This window comes from Zingiber officinale, chromosome 1B, assembly GCF_018446385.1.
Source record: "Zingiber officinale cultivar Zhangliang chromosome 1B, Zo_v1.1, whole genome shotgun sequence".
In the NCBI taxonomy this organism is placed as follows: domain Eukaryota; kingdom Viridiplantae; phylum Streptophyta; class Magnoliopsida; order Zingiberales; family Zingiberaceae; genus Zingiber; species Zingiber officinale.
In genome coordinates this window covers 141840840-141856777 of record NC_055986.1, presented here as the reverse complement: position 1 = coordinate 141856777, position 15938 = coordinate 141840840, and the positions used below count along the sequence as shown (strand labels likewise).

At 38.8% G+C, this 15938-nt stretch overlaps 1 protein-coding gene and 1 long non-coding RNA gene across 2 annotated transcripts; one reads left to right on the top strand and one right to left on the bottom strand.

Moving 5' to 3' along the window:
• Positions 1-10119: 10119 nt before the first annotated feature.
• Positions 10120-13106, bottom strand: LOC122005039. Its single transcript, XR_006118312.1, has 5 exons — positions 12559-13106; positions 12153-12487; positions 11958-12067; positions 11573-11638; positions 10120-10423 (listed from the first exon to the last, which is right to left on the bottom strand). It is a non-coding gene; the product is annotated as an uncharacterized LOC122005039 (long non-coding RNA).
• A 1682-nt stretch (positions 13107-14788) lies between these two features.
• Positions 14789-15707, top strand: LOC122042882 (probable pectinesterase 29). Its single transcript, XM_042603271.1, has 4 exons — positions 14789-14961; positions 15036-15042; positions 15333-15533; positions 15615-15707. Exons 1-4 carry the CDS (start codon positions 14789-14791, stop codon positions 15705-15707), a joined length of 474 nt encoding a protein of 157 aa, XP_042459205.1.
• Positions 15708-15938: the final 231 nt, after the last annotated feature.

Here is a 15938-nt window from a genome sequence, read left to right as displayed (position 1 = left end):
CACCACCACCGTCGTTGCCACGTGCATCTTTGCCGCCAACCACCGCGATCAGATGTCCGGTAGTCCTCGCGTGCTCGTATCGAAGTAGCCTCACCGCCGTTGTGTTCCACCTCCATGGATCATTGCTGTGTCTCCGGTGCCCAACGCCATCGAATGATCCAACCGCGATGGTGACAAACCCATTAGCTTCAAGGAGTTCAAGGCCATGCCCGTGCTTGCGTTGCTCTCGCCATCGAAATCCACAGTAATAGAAATACTAGTTAAATTAAAAGTATGCTTTTATTAAGGTAGGATCTGTTGAGGAGTATAGGTTGTCATGTTTCGATTAATTAGCAAGTGATTAACTAACTTGTTTAATTGATTAGTTAATTGGGTGATTAATTAAGATATGAATTTATCACATGGTTAATTTTTAGCAAATAGAGGTAAATGTAGGTATATTGATTTATGAATTAATGTTTGAATAATCTGTTCAATTGATTAATTGATTTGGAGATCAGTTAAAGGTAAACTAAGTTAGCTTAATTAATTTGATAGCTAACTGAATTATTTGATTTACTTAGGTTTGAGGAGCAATTAAAGGTTACCTACTAATTAATTATTAGAGTCACGGAAGAGGGGTAGATTGATTAATATGCATATTATAGATCTTTAGTTTTGTCTCGTATCCTGTATTTGTAGGATTCGAGTTGGATGTGATCTTTTGGACTTGTTGAAGACGGTTGACACGATCTACATATAAAGGTGGGTACTTCTTACCTTGATTCTGTAGTTCTTTGAACTTAGTGCATGAACTATTTTGGATAAGGACTGTTTCACCTTGACTCCATTCTTATTTTTCCTACGCTTGATACTTCCACGTGATCTTTGAGATATTCGTTTCCATATCTATACAGTCTTTTGTTGTTGTCCATGATAAGTAGCAGATACTAGATACCATGTTTGTATGCTTTGACTGTTGTTTATTTATGTACTATATTGAGCATGCTGGCTTCTTGTAGCATACCTAATTTTTACTTATATTGGTATGATGACTATTATTTGTTTATGTATCGTATTGAGCATGCTGGTTTCATGTAATATACCTAATTTCTACTTATATTTGTATGATGACTGTTGCATTTGGCACATCATATCATTGCATACATGTCAACGACAAATTCTTCCTTGCGATCGAGAGAGTCGTTGACTAGGGCCGCATCCTCGATCACTCGATAGAGTGGTAGCTGGAGTTGATGTCGCTTGTCCTGTCGTACCACACTCGGCCACTTGTGGGTAGTGGTAGTTGGAGTTGCAAGCAGCAGGGACCCCCTTCATTGTGTAGCTAGTTAGCTACTCAGCACTTGTCCACTCGGTCACTTAAGAGGAGTGGCGGCCTTTGAGTGGTACAGTTGTCATCGATCCGGCCTTTCGATCATATGGGGTCGTGGTGCAGTGAGGTGGGCGGGGTGACCATCCGTACATACGCTGTTATTATACTTGCTTTGGCTGCTGCTATTTACATATGCTGATATTGCTTACTTACTGCTGTTGTTCACTTATGCTGATATGCTTTCTTATGTTGAGATATGCTTTCATTGTAGGTGTTTAAACATTGGTTTATTTATTGGAAATGTTTATATACCTTATATGTTATCTCTGTAGCTATGAGCAGTACTGTAGCAGATTAGTACTATTTCTTACCTTCTATTACTAGCCTAGGATATGGTTTCAGGTATGAGTATTTATTATGATTTTATTTTAGTATCTGTTACTTCCCTTATGAGACTGTATACCTTTTGACATTCTCTATTTGTTTATTTTGTGTTCATGCACTATCTGTTGGACCCCGTGGTTGTTTTGATGTGATCAACCAAGTTAGTTAGGCCATGTTTATTTTTTGATCCCTATGTCTAAGTGTGCAGGAGCCTAGGAGTGCAGGAAGTTGAGCGGAATACGCAGCTAGCGAGAATAACGACACGGGAAGGGAGCCGACGGGCTCGGTGCGTCCGAAGGACGAGAAAGCTGTGGAAGAGTACACCGGTGGGTGAGAAGAACGTGCATGACGTTCGAGGGACGTAAAACCAGGATGGAAGACTGCTCGAGGAAAAAGTCGGAAATTAGGTTCGGGTGAGCCCTATTTCGGTTGACCGTAATCACCCAATCAATCGGAGCTTCGGAAGGAGAAAGGAAGCCAAAAGGAGTTGAACAAGCTAGCCAGAGGCGCCTCAGACCAATGCTGAAGGCGCCTCAGCTGCCTCCACTGTTTGAGGCGCCTCAGACAGCTTGGAAGCGCCTTAGACCTAGTCAAAGGCGCCTCCAAGGCCATTTGAGGCGCCTCAGACCTAGTAAAACTTGTCGTTTGCAATCGGATAAAGTTTTATCCGATTGACTTGGCTAGAGGCGCCTTGGACCTTGTTGGAGGCGCCTTAGACCTTCGAGATAGGATTTTCAGGAGCAATTTAAAGGCCCCTGGAGCTAGGAAATATTCATTCATTCAAGAAATCAACTTTGTAATCAATTCTTAGCAACTAGTGAGCGTTCTAAGTGTAAAAAGGCTTCTCCGCCTACAGTAAAGGAGACTCTGATAGTGGAGCTGTTCAACCGCCTTGGATTAACAACCGTCTTGGTTGTAACCAAGTTAAATTTCCTGTCTCTAATTCTTTTATGTTATTTCATTATTTTTATAGTTGCTATTATTTTAAGTTGAAAGCCTTGAAGAGTGTATAATCTTATTTTGTAGGCAATTCACCCCCCCTCTTGTCGGTCCCGCTGCACCAATAAGTGGTATCAGAGCCCGACAGCCTCAGAAGGACTAACCGCCAACTGAAGCACAAAGATCAGGACAATGGTCGGAGCGAACATTCATCCCCCGAAGTTTGACGGAGACTTCTCTACTTGGAAACGAAAAATGGAGGTATTTTTTAAAACTGAATTTGATATACTCTTAATAATGAAGTATGGATATGCAGCGCCAAAAGACAAAGAAGAATGCAACTGGACGAAGAAGGAGCAGACTGATTATGTGGCCAACGGAAAGGCAGAATTTCACCTGCTCAGTGTTCTGCCGCCCCAGGAGGTAAGTCGAATCGGAAGCTACGACTCTGCCAAAGACCTCTGGGATAAATTCTTGGAGCTCCACGAGGGCACCTCAGAAGCGAAACTAGCAAGGCGCGACGTCCTCCGGACACAACAAACAAATCTTCGGATGAACAACGGCGAGAAGGTTGCGCAACTCCAGGCAAGGATCAAAGAGCTGATAACGCAACTGACAAATCTCTGCGAAACGGTAACAAACCGAGACTCCATCCGGTATGCACTAAACGCCTTCCCAAGGACTCCAGAATGGGCATCCTTAGTAGATGCTTATTACATCTCTAAGGATTTTGAGGTAAGTAGTTTAGAAAGTTTATTTTCGACTTTTGAACTTCACGAGTCTCGACTTGCATAGCCTAAACAAGTAGAGAAGTCAAACCTCAACATTGCCCTACAAGCCGAAAAGGACGATCCTGACTCCGAAGCGTCGATCGACGAAACCGAAGCAGCTTTACTGGTAAGATGTTTTAATAAATTCCTTAAAACTAACAAATTTAAATCACAGTCGAAAAAGCAGCAACACAACAAAAGGACGGAACGATGCTACAACTGCAACAAAGAAGGGCACATCAAAGATGACTGCCCAATGTTAAAGAAAAGGGACAAGGAGAAACTTCAAAGACCAAAGTCTCCTAAACGCAAGAGTCTGAAGGCTACGTGGGACGACTCTTCATCCTCTGAGTCAGAAGCCGAAGCCTTCTCGGGATTAGCACTGATGGCTAATCACCTTTTCAAAGAAACCAGCTCGGAGATGAGCATAGATGAAGGGGGAGGATCATCAGAAGAAGAAAGCTGCGATGAAGGGGGAGCATCACCAAGTAAGGTAAGTAAGGTACGTGTTCTCACTCTGAATCAGTCCTTTCAATTTATTAAATTGCTTACGAAAGATCTAGCAAAATTAGAAAAAGAAAATGTTGAATTAAAATTGAACTTAACAAAAATATGCCCACTAGAAATGTATGATAACTTAAATTTAGAAAATGAAAAATTTAAAATTGAAATTGAGAAATTGAAAAATAATGCATGCTTAAATAAATTTCTAATATTGAAACTAAGGATTTATGGAAAATTAAATTGGTACATTAGAAAACATCAGGGACAACTTAGGAAAATTCCTAGAAACTATATACCCCCTAAGTTTTTAAATAACACTGTAGGAAGAAACCTCTATTGGGTTCCAAAATCCATTCTAGACTAATTTTTTTTAAGGCTTTCAGAAGAAAAAGAAAAATTAAACAGATAATTTCTATTAAGGCTTTGTCTAAGGAAGTGATTGTTGCTACAATAATCAAAAAGGCCTAGTGCCTCGCTACGACCTGGAAGCCAAAATATTGAAAGGAAATGTTTAATTAACTTCTTATTAAAGCATTAAAATTAAAATTAGATAATGATTTAAAATTTTTTTACTATACTTAGGAAAATATTCTTCCTTAGAATTTTTTTAGAAAATCTTTAGAACTATTTTTGCCTAAGTTAAGAAGTCTTCTAAAGTTAAATTTTTTTTGGTTTTAATTTTTTTTTTTTGCAAAAACTTAAGGAAAATCTTAGAAAGTGTTTCTAAAGACTTAGAACATTTTAGAAAATCTTTTTCAAATCTCTTCAAATTAACTTAGAATTAATTTTGAAATATCTTGTACCCCGTTTTTATTGTGATCAAAGGGGGAGAAATATGTACAAGTTAAGTTTAGGGGGAATTAAAACTAACTTTGGTTAAATTTTTTTATGCTTAGTATCAGAACTAAATTTTATGCTTGTTGCAATTTAAGTTAAGTTTAGGGGGAATTAAAACTAACTTTAGTTAAATTTTTTTATGTTTAGTATCAGAACTAAAATTTATGCTTGTTGCAATTTAGTTTAATTGTAAATTTAGACTTTAAACATTAGTTTTGTAATTTCTTTAAATTACTAACTAGTCTGTTTTTATCCTAACTTAAACTTGGGTTGATGCACATCAAAAAGGGGGAGATTGTTGGACCCCGTGGTTGTTTTGATGTGATCAACCAAATTAGTTAGGTCCTGTTTATTTTTTGATCCCTGTGTCTAAGTGTGCAGGAGCTTAGGAGCACAGGAAGTCGAGCGGAAGATGCACCTAGCGAGAAGGACGGCACGGGAAGGGAGCCGACGGGTTCGGTGCGTCTGAAGGTCGAGAAAGCTGCGGAAGAGTACACCGGTGGGCGAGAAGAATGTGCGTGACGTTTAAGGGACGTAAACTCGGGATGGAAGACTGCTCGAGAAAAAGGCCGAAAATTGGGTTCGGGTGAGCCCTATTTCGGTTGGCCGCAATCACCCAATCAATCAGAGCTTCAGAAGGAGAAAGGAAGCCAAAAGGAGCTGAAGAATCTAGCTAGAGGCACCTCAGACCAATGCTGAAGGTGCCTCAGCTGCCTCCACTATCTGAGGCGCCTCAGACAGCTTAGAGGCGCCTCAGACCCAGTCATAGGCGCCTCCAAGGCCATTTGAGACGCCTCAAATCCAGTAGAACTTGCCGTTTACAATCAGATAAAGTTTTATTCGATTGACTTGGCTAGAGGCGCCTTGGACCTTGTTAGAGGCGCCTTAGACATTCGAGATAGGATTTTCAGGAGCTATTTAAAGGCCCTTAGAGCTAGGGAATATTCATTCATTCAGGCAATCAACTTTGTAATCAATTCCTAGCAACTAGTGAGCGTTCTAAGTGTAAAAAGGCTTCTCCGCCTACAGTAAAGGAGACTCTGGTAGTGGAGCTGTTCAACTGCCTTGGATTAACAACCGTCTTGGTTGTAACCAAGTTAAATTTCCTGTCTCTAATTCTTTTCTATTATTTCATTATTTTTATAGTTGCTATTATTTTAAGTTGAAAGCCTTGAGGGGGGTATAATCTTATTTTGTATGCAATTCACCCCCCTCTTGCCGGCCCCGCTGCACCAACACTATCTTTCCTTTACCCGCTGAGTTCCAACACTCACCACCCCACAAAATGATTTTTCTTTCGTCAAGTAACAGGTAGATGAATCTGGGATGCTTGGAGAGTCCCGACTGCCAGTCCCACGTCACGCTCGAGGACAGTTTCTTTTCGATATTGTTTCTGTTTGGTAGTATACTGATTTTGCACATTTTGCTTTTTAATAAGTAGTTGTGGATTGTAGATTTTCTCTGCGTTTTTTCGTTGTGTTTTTGATACAGCCGTGTGGGCTAAATATTAACTGCGTGATTGTTTTATACATTTATGTCCAGCGGGGTAGGCTGCGTATATTAACTGCGTGGTTATGTTATTTCTATTCTATATATTGTTTATATTTATATATTGTGATGTATGTATATATGTTTCATATTATCACCGGTACATGGGACATGCTGCCGGATTTTTGTCTGGCAGAGTCTTCTGCATGGGGGCGTGACAATCCATGGTGATGCGCTCCCATTTCCACTCCAGAATAGGAATCCTCTGAAGTAATCCGACAGGTTTCTGGTGCTTAGCCTTCACCCGCTGACAGACTAGACATCTAACTACAAACTCCGCGATGTCTTTTTTCATGCCGTTCCACGGATAGGTATGCCTCAAATCTTGATACATGCGAGTTCCGCCTGGATGGATCGTAAACCAAGAGCGATGAGCTTCCTGAAGTAGCTTCTCCAAGATCGGGTGAGATTGAGGTACGCATAATCTGCCTTAGAAATAAAAATTACCCTCGTTATCTCGAGTGAACTCTGTCTGCTGCCTGGAAGCTAACTGGCTGTCAATGGACTGTAAGCGTTGATCACCGGCCTGAGCCTCTCGGATCCTCATCCTAATCGACGACTGAGCAACCATGGTAACCAAAATACCCTGCTCTATCTATCCCTGCTCCTCAAGGTCCAACTCGGAGAAACCCTGAATTAAGTCCGTGACCAAAACTCAGTGGCATGCTAAAGTCTCTCTGGACTTCCGGCTAAGTGCATCGGCAACCACATTAGTTTTCCCTGGGTGGTAGCTAATAGTACAGTCATAATCCTTCAGAAACTCCATCCATCTCCTCTGTCGAAGATTGAGTTCCTTCTGAGTGAAAAGATATTTGAGACTCCAATGATCAGTGAAAATCTCAAATGTAATACCATATAGATGATGTCGCCAAATCTTCAAAGAAAAGATAACGGCGGCCAGTTCCAATTCATGTACTGGGTAGTTCTTCTCACGCTCCTTCAACTGACGAGAAGCATAGGAGACTACCCTGCCGTGTTGCATCAAAACAGCGCCTAAACCCTGTGGGGAAGTGTCGGTGTATAGTATGAATCCGTCCTCTCCAGAGGGCAAAATTAGAACTGGTGCCGATACTAATCTTCGCTTCAGCTCCTAGAAGCTGGTTTCGCAGGCTTCTGACTACATAAACTTCACACCTTTCCTAGTCAGGCGTGTCAGCGGCATGACAATGCAAGAGAAACCCTTAATGAACCGTCTGTAATATCCGGCCAATCCCAGGAAACTACGGGTCTCCTGAACTGATTTTGGTTGCTCCCAGCTGGTGACAACCTCGATCTTCTGAGGGTTTACGGAAATACCTCGGCTAGAAACCACGTGTCCCAGAAAACCTATTGAGGATAGCCAAAAAACACACTTGCTGAACTTTGTATATAGACAATGTCGTCAAAGAGTCTCCAAGACTATACAAAGATGCTGTGCATGTTCCTCCTTGGAACATGAGTAGATCAAAATGTCATCGATGAAGATGATAACGAATTGGTCTAGATACTCCAGGAAGACGTGATTCATCAAATCCATAAATACCGCTAGAGCATTGGTAAGCTCAAATAATATTACAAAAAACTCATAATGTCCGTATATAAGGCATACTCAACCATAAGATTACTAGCAACACATCTGTAATCCGATCACTAACTGCATATCACCAAATCCATAAATATCACACATGACACTCACTATGTCACCATCAATTACAAATCCAAATAATAGATCTTCAAAACAAATATCCACTAATAGATTATCAAAACAAATATCCACTAATAGATCATCAAACAACCACATAACTCAACATTTAATCCAATAAATTATTAGAAATCAACATATCACAATATATGATCTCACAATATCCCTCAACCTCAAACCATCCTCAACAATAATCAAACATGATAACACCCAAGTGACCAATTTTCATCGTATCGGGTACCCTAATATCCAAAGGATATGAGTATAAAAACTCTACTAATCCTATCTAAAATGTCTAATGAGTATGTCAAATCTCATCCTTTAGATACTCAGATATCCACAATAAAAGAATCACAATCCAAATTTCAAAAGGTCACTCAACCTTCTGACCAAGAGTCTACCCATCAAAGAATATAATCACAAATCTAATAATTAAACCCGTAAATGTCTTCTGATAAATGTCAACAAAAGATCGAACACTCCAATCTGAATTATAAACTTCAAGACCTTGGTAAAATGATCATGTGGTCAAAGTCTCGAGCTACTCGATGGAGACAATATTAGTTGAGTCGACTAAACATTATCTTGTAACCATCCCTACTATGTTTGCTCCACCTGAGGTTCAGTAACCTCTAGTGGCTAGTCATGCATACAAGGTTAGAGGTGTACCTTCACTAAATAGCTGGTCGAAATAATTGTCAATCGATGCTTTGCTCATAGTAATCATCCTCTGATATTTCCACTCAGTGACGGTAGAACTTCCTAGGCGTTAATCAACTAACACCACTTCTTCACACCACTGCGAGTCATAAATCCCTAGATACCATCAAGGATATCCATGATCAGTCCATGAGTCAGGATCTTCCATGGAACAATGTTAGGCGAGTCGACTGTTCATCGCCTTATAAACCATCATGCTACCAAAAGAGGTAGAGAAGTACTCTCTCTCAAAACACCTCAAAATAATCATCAAGTGATGTCTGGACCTCCAAACATCATCACCTGCTTCTTCCTTCACGTGGTGTCTGGTCATGTAAAAGATAAGAAGCTAACTTCAACTTTTCTTACGCTAGTACAAATTATACATCTGAATGTACTCTCTAATTCATATGCCCATGAAATGGTTGTATCTCCTAAGTGTTAAGCAAGTAGCTTTACACCTTTCCACATTAGTGGGGGTATCCTATCCGAATGTACCTTCTAAGTCATCCCACTAGGTACAAATGGTCCAGGGTTAAAGTCCCCATGAAATAGGATACGTCAAACCTCTACAGACTGACCAAGTCGACAATGATATACGGCTAATTTAGTCTTCTCTACATTGGTACAAATCATGTACCCAAATATGCCTCAAAATATCTAACCAAGCATGCGTAACCCAAAAATCAAAATCTCTATAAAAATAGAGTAAGTCGGTCCCCTACTGATCGAACCAACAAAAATAGATCGGTCATCTACTAACTGATCCAATAAGAGTACATCAATTCTCGACCAAAGCAACTAAGATAAAACAATCCACAACTACCCAAGTCAATAAGGGTAAATCAGTCCTCTATAGACAAAACCAAAGAGAATATAAATTTATCCTCTACAGACTGAGTCAACATGATTATTACTGGTAGTATGATATGACGAATCCCCTGAGACTGTTATCCTTGATCTCCAGTAAAGTCGACCGTGTTCACTGGTTGACCCATCACATGAAATATATGCTACAAACAACTAGACGAGTACTAAAAGAGTACTAACACATGTCATAACTAACTATTATAGATAACTATATATGTACTAAAAGAAGTGCATGATAACAGTAAACAAACATGCCTCCTATAGTTTGGAAATGTCCTGCTGTTACCTGATCCCAAAACTCGAAAAGTCACATCGAGAAAACCAAAATACGAAATCCAAAATACAAGAAAATAGGTATCGTAAATGCCCCAGAGGAATCCCTGCTTGAAGAAAATCCGGCAACACCTCCCATGTACTGGTGACAATCTGAAGCATTAATACATCACAAACAAAATACATCAGCCCACACGACTGAAATATATATATATATATATATATATATATATATATATATATATATATATATATATATATATATATATATAACCACGCAGTTATATACTCAACCCACTCGGTTGGAACAAAATAACCACAACCACACACTTATATATATAACAGCCACACGGTTGTACTACGAATACAACAGAAAAACAAAAGGAATGCCCATACAAACTAAAACAACACAATGCGTGCTGACACAACTTAAAAATAAATACAACACCAAAACAACGAAATAGCCACATGGCTAAATACCAATACAATGCTAAATCAATAAAGAATATATAAAAAGAAATCAAGAGCGAGGTAAACTGTCTTCTGATGTGACGTGGGACCGGCAGATAGGATACTCCAAGTGACACGACATATCTATGTGCTAACCTGAAAACGACAGGAAAAATAAGGGGATAGTGAGTTCAACAACTCAGCGGGTATCGAACTAACATGCATAGTAAGATATAGCTATCAGTAATAATCATGAAGTATAGTCTCCTGAATAATAACAAGTAATACAAAACTAAACAAAAGAAGAACTGTATTCACCAGGGCCTCCTATCCTTACATAAGGGTGTGAACCTCACCAACAGATGCAAGGTCATCAGACCAATATATAATGTCTCCTGTTTGCATGTCAATCATATGCAACCACCAAAATGCAGCATACAAAAATGCAACAATCACAAGCAATAAATGCAATCCATGCATATGATGAAAATGACATGGTCACCTCTGACGCAGTAAGCCATCTCACACGCGATGGTGAGACCGAGTGGTTAGGACTATGATAACTGTGCACTCTGCCATCACTACTCCTGAGTAACCGAGTGCACAGGATGCTGTCGGAGTACACATATCCTCCTACCCCAAACATAGTGGGGGAGATAAAGCTCTCATCTCCTTGTGTCATAATCAAGAGGTGAGATTCTTGTCCGCTACCACACTGCAATCACACTACCCATGAACGGACTAACGGAGCCCTGACAGAGCAAACTGCCACGCACACCCTTCCTGAAATACCACTAACCCATGAGTGGTTGTGTGTGTGCAGGTCATGTAACTGGCGATGTGCTCAACAACAATGGAGCCGACAATCGCTCAGCATGCAATCATGCAAGATGGTGCATGATACTAAGCATGTAAATCCTGAAAATACCAACCTCCTCATAATGTGTACCAAAAAGGTACCCAAGTCCATAACAATGATCTAGGTACACATATCAGATAGTAAACCTAGGTACACATGCCAAGTAGTAAACCTAGGTACACATGCCAAGTAATAAACAAGGTACACATGCCAAGTATAAACTAGTAGCTAGACCTGTATCCGATAATGCACTGTATGCCACTACATAAGTACACAATGCAAGAAATAGAAGGACAGAATCATGAATGCATAATAGGTAAAAGTATGGGCATACTACGGGTATCAAGTAGTGACATACCAAATAGATATAAACATAACTATTACTACTAGTTATAACCTACTAAGTATATCAGAATGACAATATCAAAAAGATAAGTCAAAAGTACCTGCCTTTATCTATAGTTCGTATCAGAACAAATCCCACGTCGAGACGTTTGTCTCGAATCAACGTCCTGCAAATCACATAATGTATTTAGTTAATTACATATGTAATAAACAGCCAAATAAAAATCCCCAATCTAGTTATGGTAGCTCTAATCGAATATGATCTTTGATTAATCCTCCAATTAACCTTAATCATACTACAACTAATTGGGTTTAATCATACCATCCACTAAATCCAACTAATAACAATATATATCCACATACTCATCAAAACCATCCATTAAATAATCCAATACTAATTAATCAATTCCATGATCAATTAACCTATCATTCATTCCATTGTATCCATCACTAAACATAATAGGGAAATGAACGAACCAACCTTACCTAAAATCGGAGACTTTGTTGTTATCACACAGCCAGAGATACTTGCTGCTGAGAAATGATGAATCACTCTCAACAAATGATGTCCGAATCTACAATGGAGCTGCTGATCTCTGACACAAACACCCCAAATCAACAACCTAAATCACAACAACCATAAATCTACACTCAAATCATCTGCTAGTAATGAGTGGTTACCTCCAATGTGATTGTCGGCAACAGGACACTCTGACGGTCTTCTGTTGGTGACCGAAGCAAGAGTACGACTACGTCGGGTAATCTGTCGCTCATGGCGGCGCTGTGCTCAGCGATCGGGGTGGCAATAGGGCTACGAAGCACCTCCCGATCAATGGGAAAAAAAGAGCTCGGCGTGTGAGAGTAGTGGATACTGGTGGCCGCTTGAAATGTTGACTATTGCTGAGATTCGGAGTCGATGGCCGCGATTCAATTCCGACGAAGGAAACTGTGCGACGGTGGAGGCAAAATGTATAGATTTACTGGCAATGATTTCTCGAGTGGCTTCAGCTGCTACCCTGCTTGGATCCGCAAGCGAGAGAGTCAACACAAGAGATCCAAAGATAAGAAGAGGATCATCGGCTTGTACCTGCTACGAGATGTGGCTCGACGCTATGGCTTGCGACAATCGAAAGTGGAGGGTTGATTGAAGGTCGTGTTAAGCGTTGTTGGTCCAAGCCCTAACGAGGAGTCAATGGTGGTCTGCACCAGTGATGAAGAGCAGGAGAATGTCGTCGACGACGGGATGTAGAGAAGGAGAAGTGGAGGCTCGAGGAAGAGGAGGCAGTGTGCAGCGGTTGGTGTCCGACGTCAGGCAATGGTGGTCGGCGACGATGCGAGGACGAGCTCCTCCCGAGCCTTAGTGACCAACGCTGAAGTGGTGGTCGCGGGACACGCCGCGATGGTGGGGATGGACGATTGCGGCGTCGCCAAGCTGAGCACCGAGAAGGAGAACAATCGGAAGGTGCGGCGGATGAGAAGAAATTAGGGCATAGGCGACGATGAGGAGAAGATCAGGAGAGGAATGTGTGAGGAGGGTCGACGGTGAGGAGGAAAAGGAAATCGGGAGAGTCAGCGTCGGGAGCAAGGGTTCGGCGTCAAGAGGGGAATAAGGAGGAGTCAGCGTCTAAGGCTAGGGCACGGTTATGGGAATTTAGTGTTTTCAATTAAAGCTCAGGTTATTTCTTAACCAACTCCCACTAAATGGATATTACTAATAGACTTTTTCTAAGTCTATAAATTCATCTCTTTAAATTCAATTCATCATACGAGCTCCGAAAAATTTTCAAAAAATTTCTAAAAATATCTAAAAATTCTGTTAAAATTATTCGTCTATTAAACTCTATTATTTTATTACAGTATTTTACATACGTCATAATAAGGAATCGAATTATTAATACCATAGTGATAACTGAGTAGCCTTTCACGGTAAAATAGCCCGGGGCAACTTGTCATGATATAAAAAAAATGATAAATATATTTAACCTCATTAATTAGTCCTGGGGTGATTGGCCTAGCCCCATAAAATTTTTCCACTGACCACTAGGATAAATCAGAAAGTGTTTGCACTAAAAATCTAATATTCTTTAGTTACACGCTACATTTAGAAAAAAAATTCGTATAAATATGTTATAACTAGAATCAAATTATAAATATCTATATGATAATTTAGATTCTCTATCGTAATACCATATTCCCGAAAATAAATTGTCGTGATATAGGAATAAGGATAAAGTGGTAAAATTTTATTAATAATTAAATACTTTTTACTGTATATTTATTAACAAAGGTAATAAAATATCCCATTTAGTGTTTTTTTTTGGAAGGTTTATTAAATGGAAAGGGAAATAGGAAAATCGAGCAATGCCATTAGTCATACTTTTATGACTATGAATATATTAGATATATAGATTGTGAAACCATAATATTTTTTTTGGGAAGGTTTACGTATCTTGTAAATGGAAGGAGAAATAGGCAAATCGAGCAATGCAATTAATCATACTTTTATGATTATATATATATATATATATATATATATATTTATTTATTGAAACTATAATATAACAAAAAAAAACAAATTGAACACTTAAATCAGTATTTATAATTTTTTTTTTTTTTTGTAGAAATCAATATTTATAGTTTGATAAGTAAAACCATTACTTGTTTAATTTTGACGCAAGATATGATTATCTTAAGGATTAATAAGAAGTGAAATTAGAGGAGAAGACAAGAAAAGAAATTGAAAAGAAAAATATGTCATTTTCTAAGTTTTACTAAAAAATTTCTCAAACAATTAAACATAAGTTTATATACCCTTTAGGCCCTAAAACTCAAATAAATAAATAAATAAATCCTAACAAATATATTTCAATTTCTATCTTATAAAACATGAAGAAATCCTACCAAACAAGAAAATTTCATAACGGAAAGATATAGACAAATTCTAACTCATAAATACTTGACATACCAAAAATTCTCTAAGTATCATAAAAATATAAATTACTAAAAAAATAACAAAAAGATGTTCAGATTCTACTAAAAAACCAAATCCGTATTTTTTTGGGGCTACAGTTACGGGTCCTTTATAACAAATATGCATATGTAGATTTTTAAATTCTACACGTGTGAACACAAAAAGAACCTGATTCCGAGAGATCCGATTAAAAAATTAAATACTCATTCCTTCCAAAATTAATTCAATGTAGTCAATCAGAATTCTTAATATACATGTCAAATCTTAGTTTCAGACTTGCATAAAAGTGTTAATTCAGTACTAAATTTGCTTTAAATTCATCATGCATTATTCCTTCATCTTGTTTATGCTGGCATTGAGCAGCAGTGTGTGCATAGATGGAGCTGCTTCAATCTCCAAATTCCTTACTGTTGATCAGAAAGGATATGGAAATTTCACAACTATTCAAGCTGCTGTTGATTCCATTCCTGATGGCAATCAGCAGTGGGTTCAAATTTATGTAAAGCAAGGAACTTACAGGTATTACAACCATCTTTTCTCCTGAGTTCTACATTTGTTCAAAGTTATGAATGCATTATTTACGATACTTGTAGGGAGAAGGTTTACATATCGGAGTCAAAATCATTTATTGTTCTCCAAGGTGAAGGTGCTAGCAGAACTAGAATCGATTGGGATGACCACGGTGATACGATGACTTTGTTGCTCGCGATATTACATTTGCAGTGAGAACTCTTTGTATATGCATCGACTTAAAACACTAAATGTATAAATTAAAGAAATGTAATATTGTATGTACATAGGGAAAGCTTTGGAAATTAAGTACAAACATAAGAACTTATTAATGTATGATCCGTTGTCATTCATGGAACCTTTATCTTTTTTGGTTGCAGAATTCATATAACTGGATGTATGATGCACCTGAATCAGCAGAGACAGCACTAGTAAGGGGAGATAGGAATTCCTTCTATAGGTGTACTTTCTTAGGCCACCAAGACACCTTGTGTGACTACAAAGGTCGACATTTTTACTACGGATGTTGGATCGAGGGCAGTGTCGACTTCATTTTTGGCTATGCACAATCCATATACAAGGTAGTCTCTAGACACATTGTTATAGTTTCAATTATACTCAAAGTCTATCTGAAGCTAACTTAATTTTTTCACTGTATGCAGAAATGTACTTTGAATTCAATTGGAAAGGGTTGGTTGATCGCAAATGCTAAGAAGACCGAAAGTTCCCCGACTGGGTTTGTATTCAAGTATTGAGCCATTCGTACCTCGAGTGAGAGCACCTACCTTGGAAGAGCATGGAATGAATGGTCTCCACTGTGGTTTTCTTTAAGACATAGTACATGCCTACAAATATTCAACCTCAAGGTTGGCAGGCATGGCATGCCTCTCCAAATGAGTAAGAGCTTTCAACTAATTAATTGATCTTTGATTTTAAATATTTTTTCGAAATTACTATTTTAAAAAAAAATTATATCCAATGTCAGG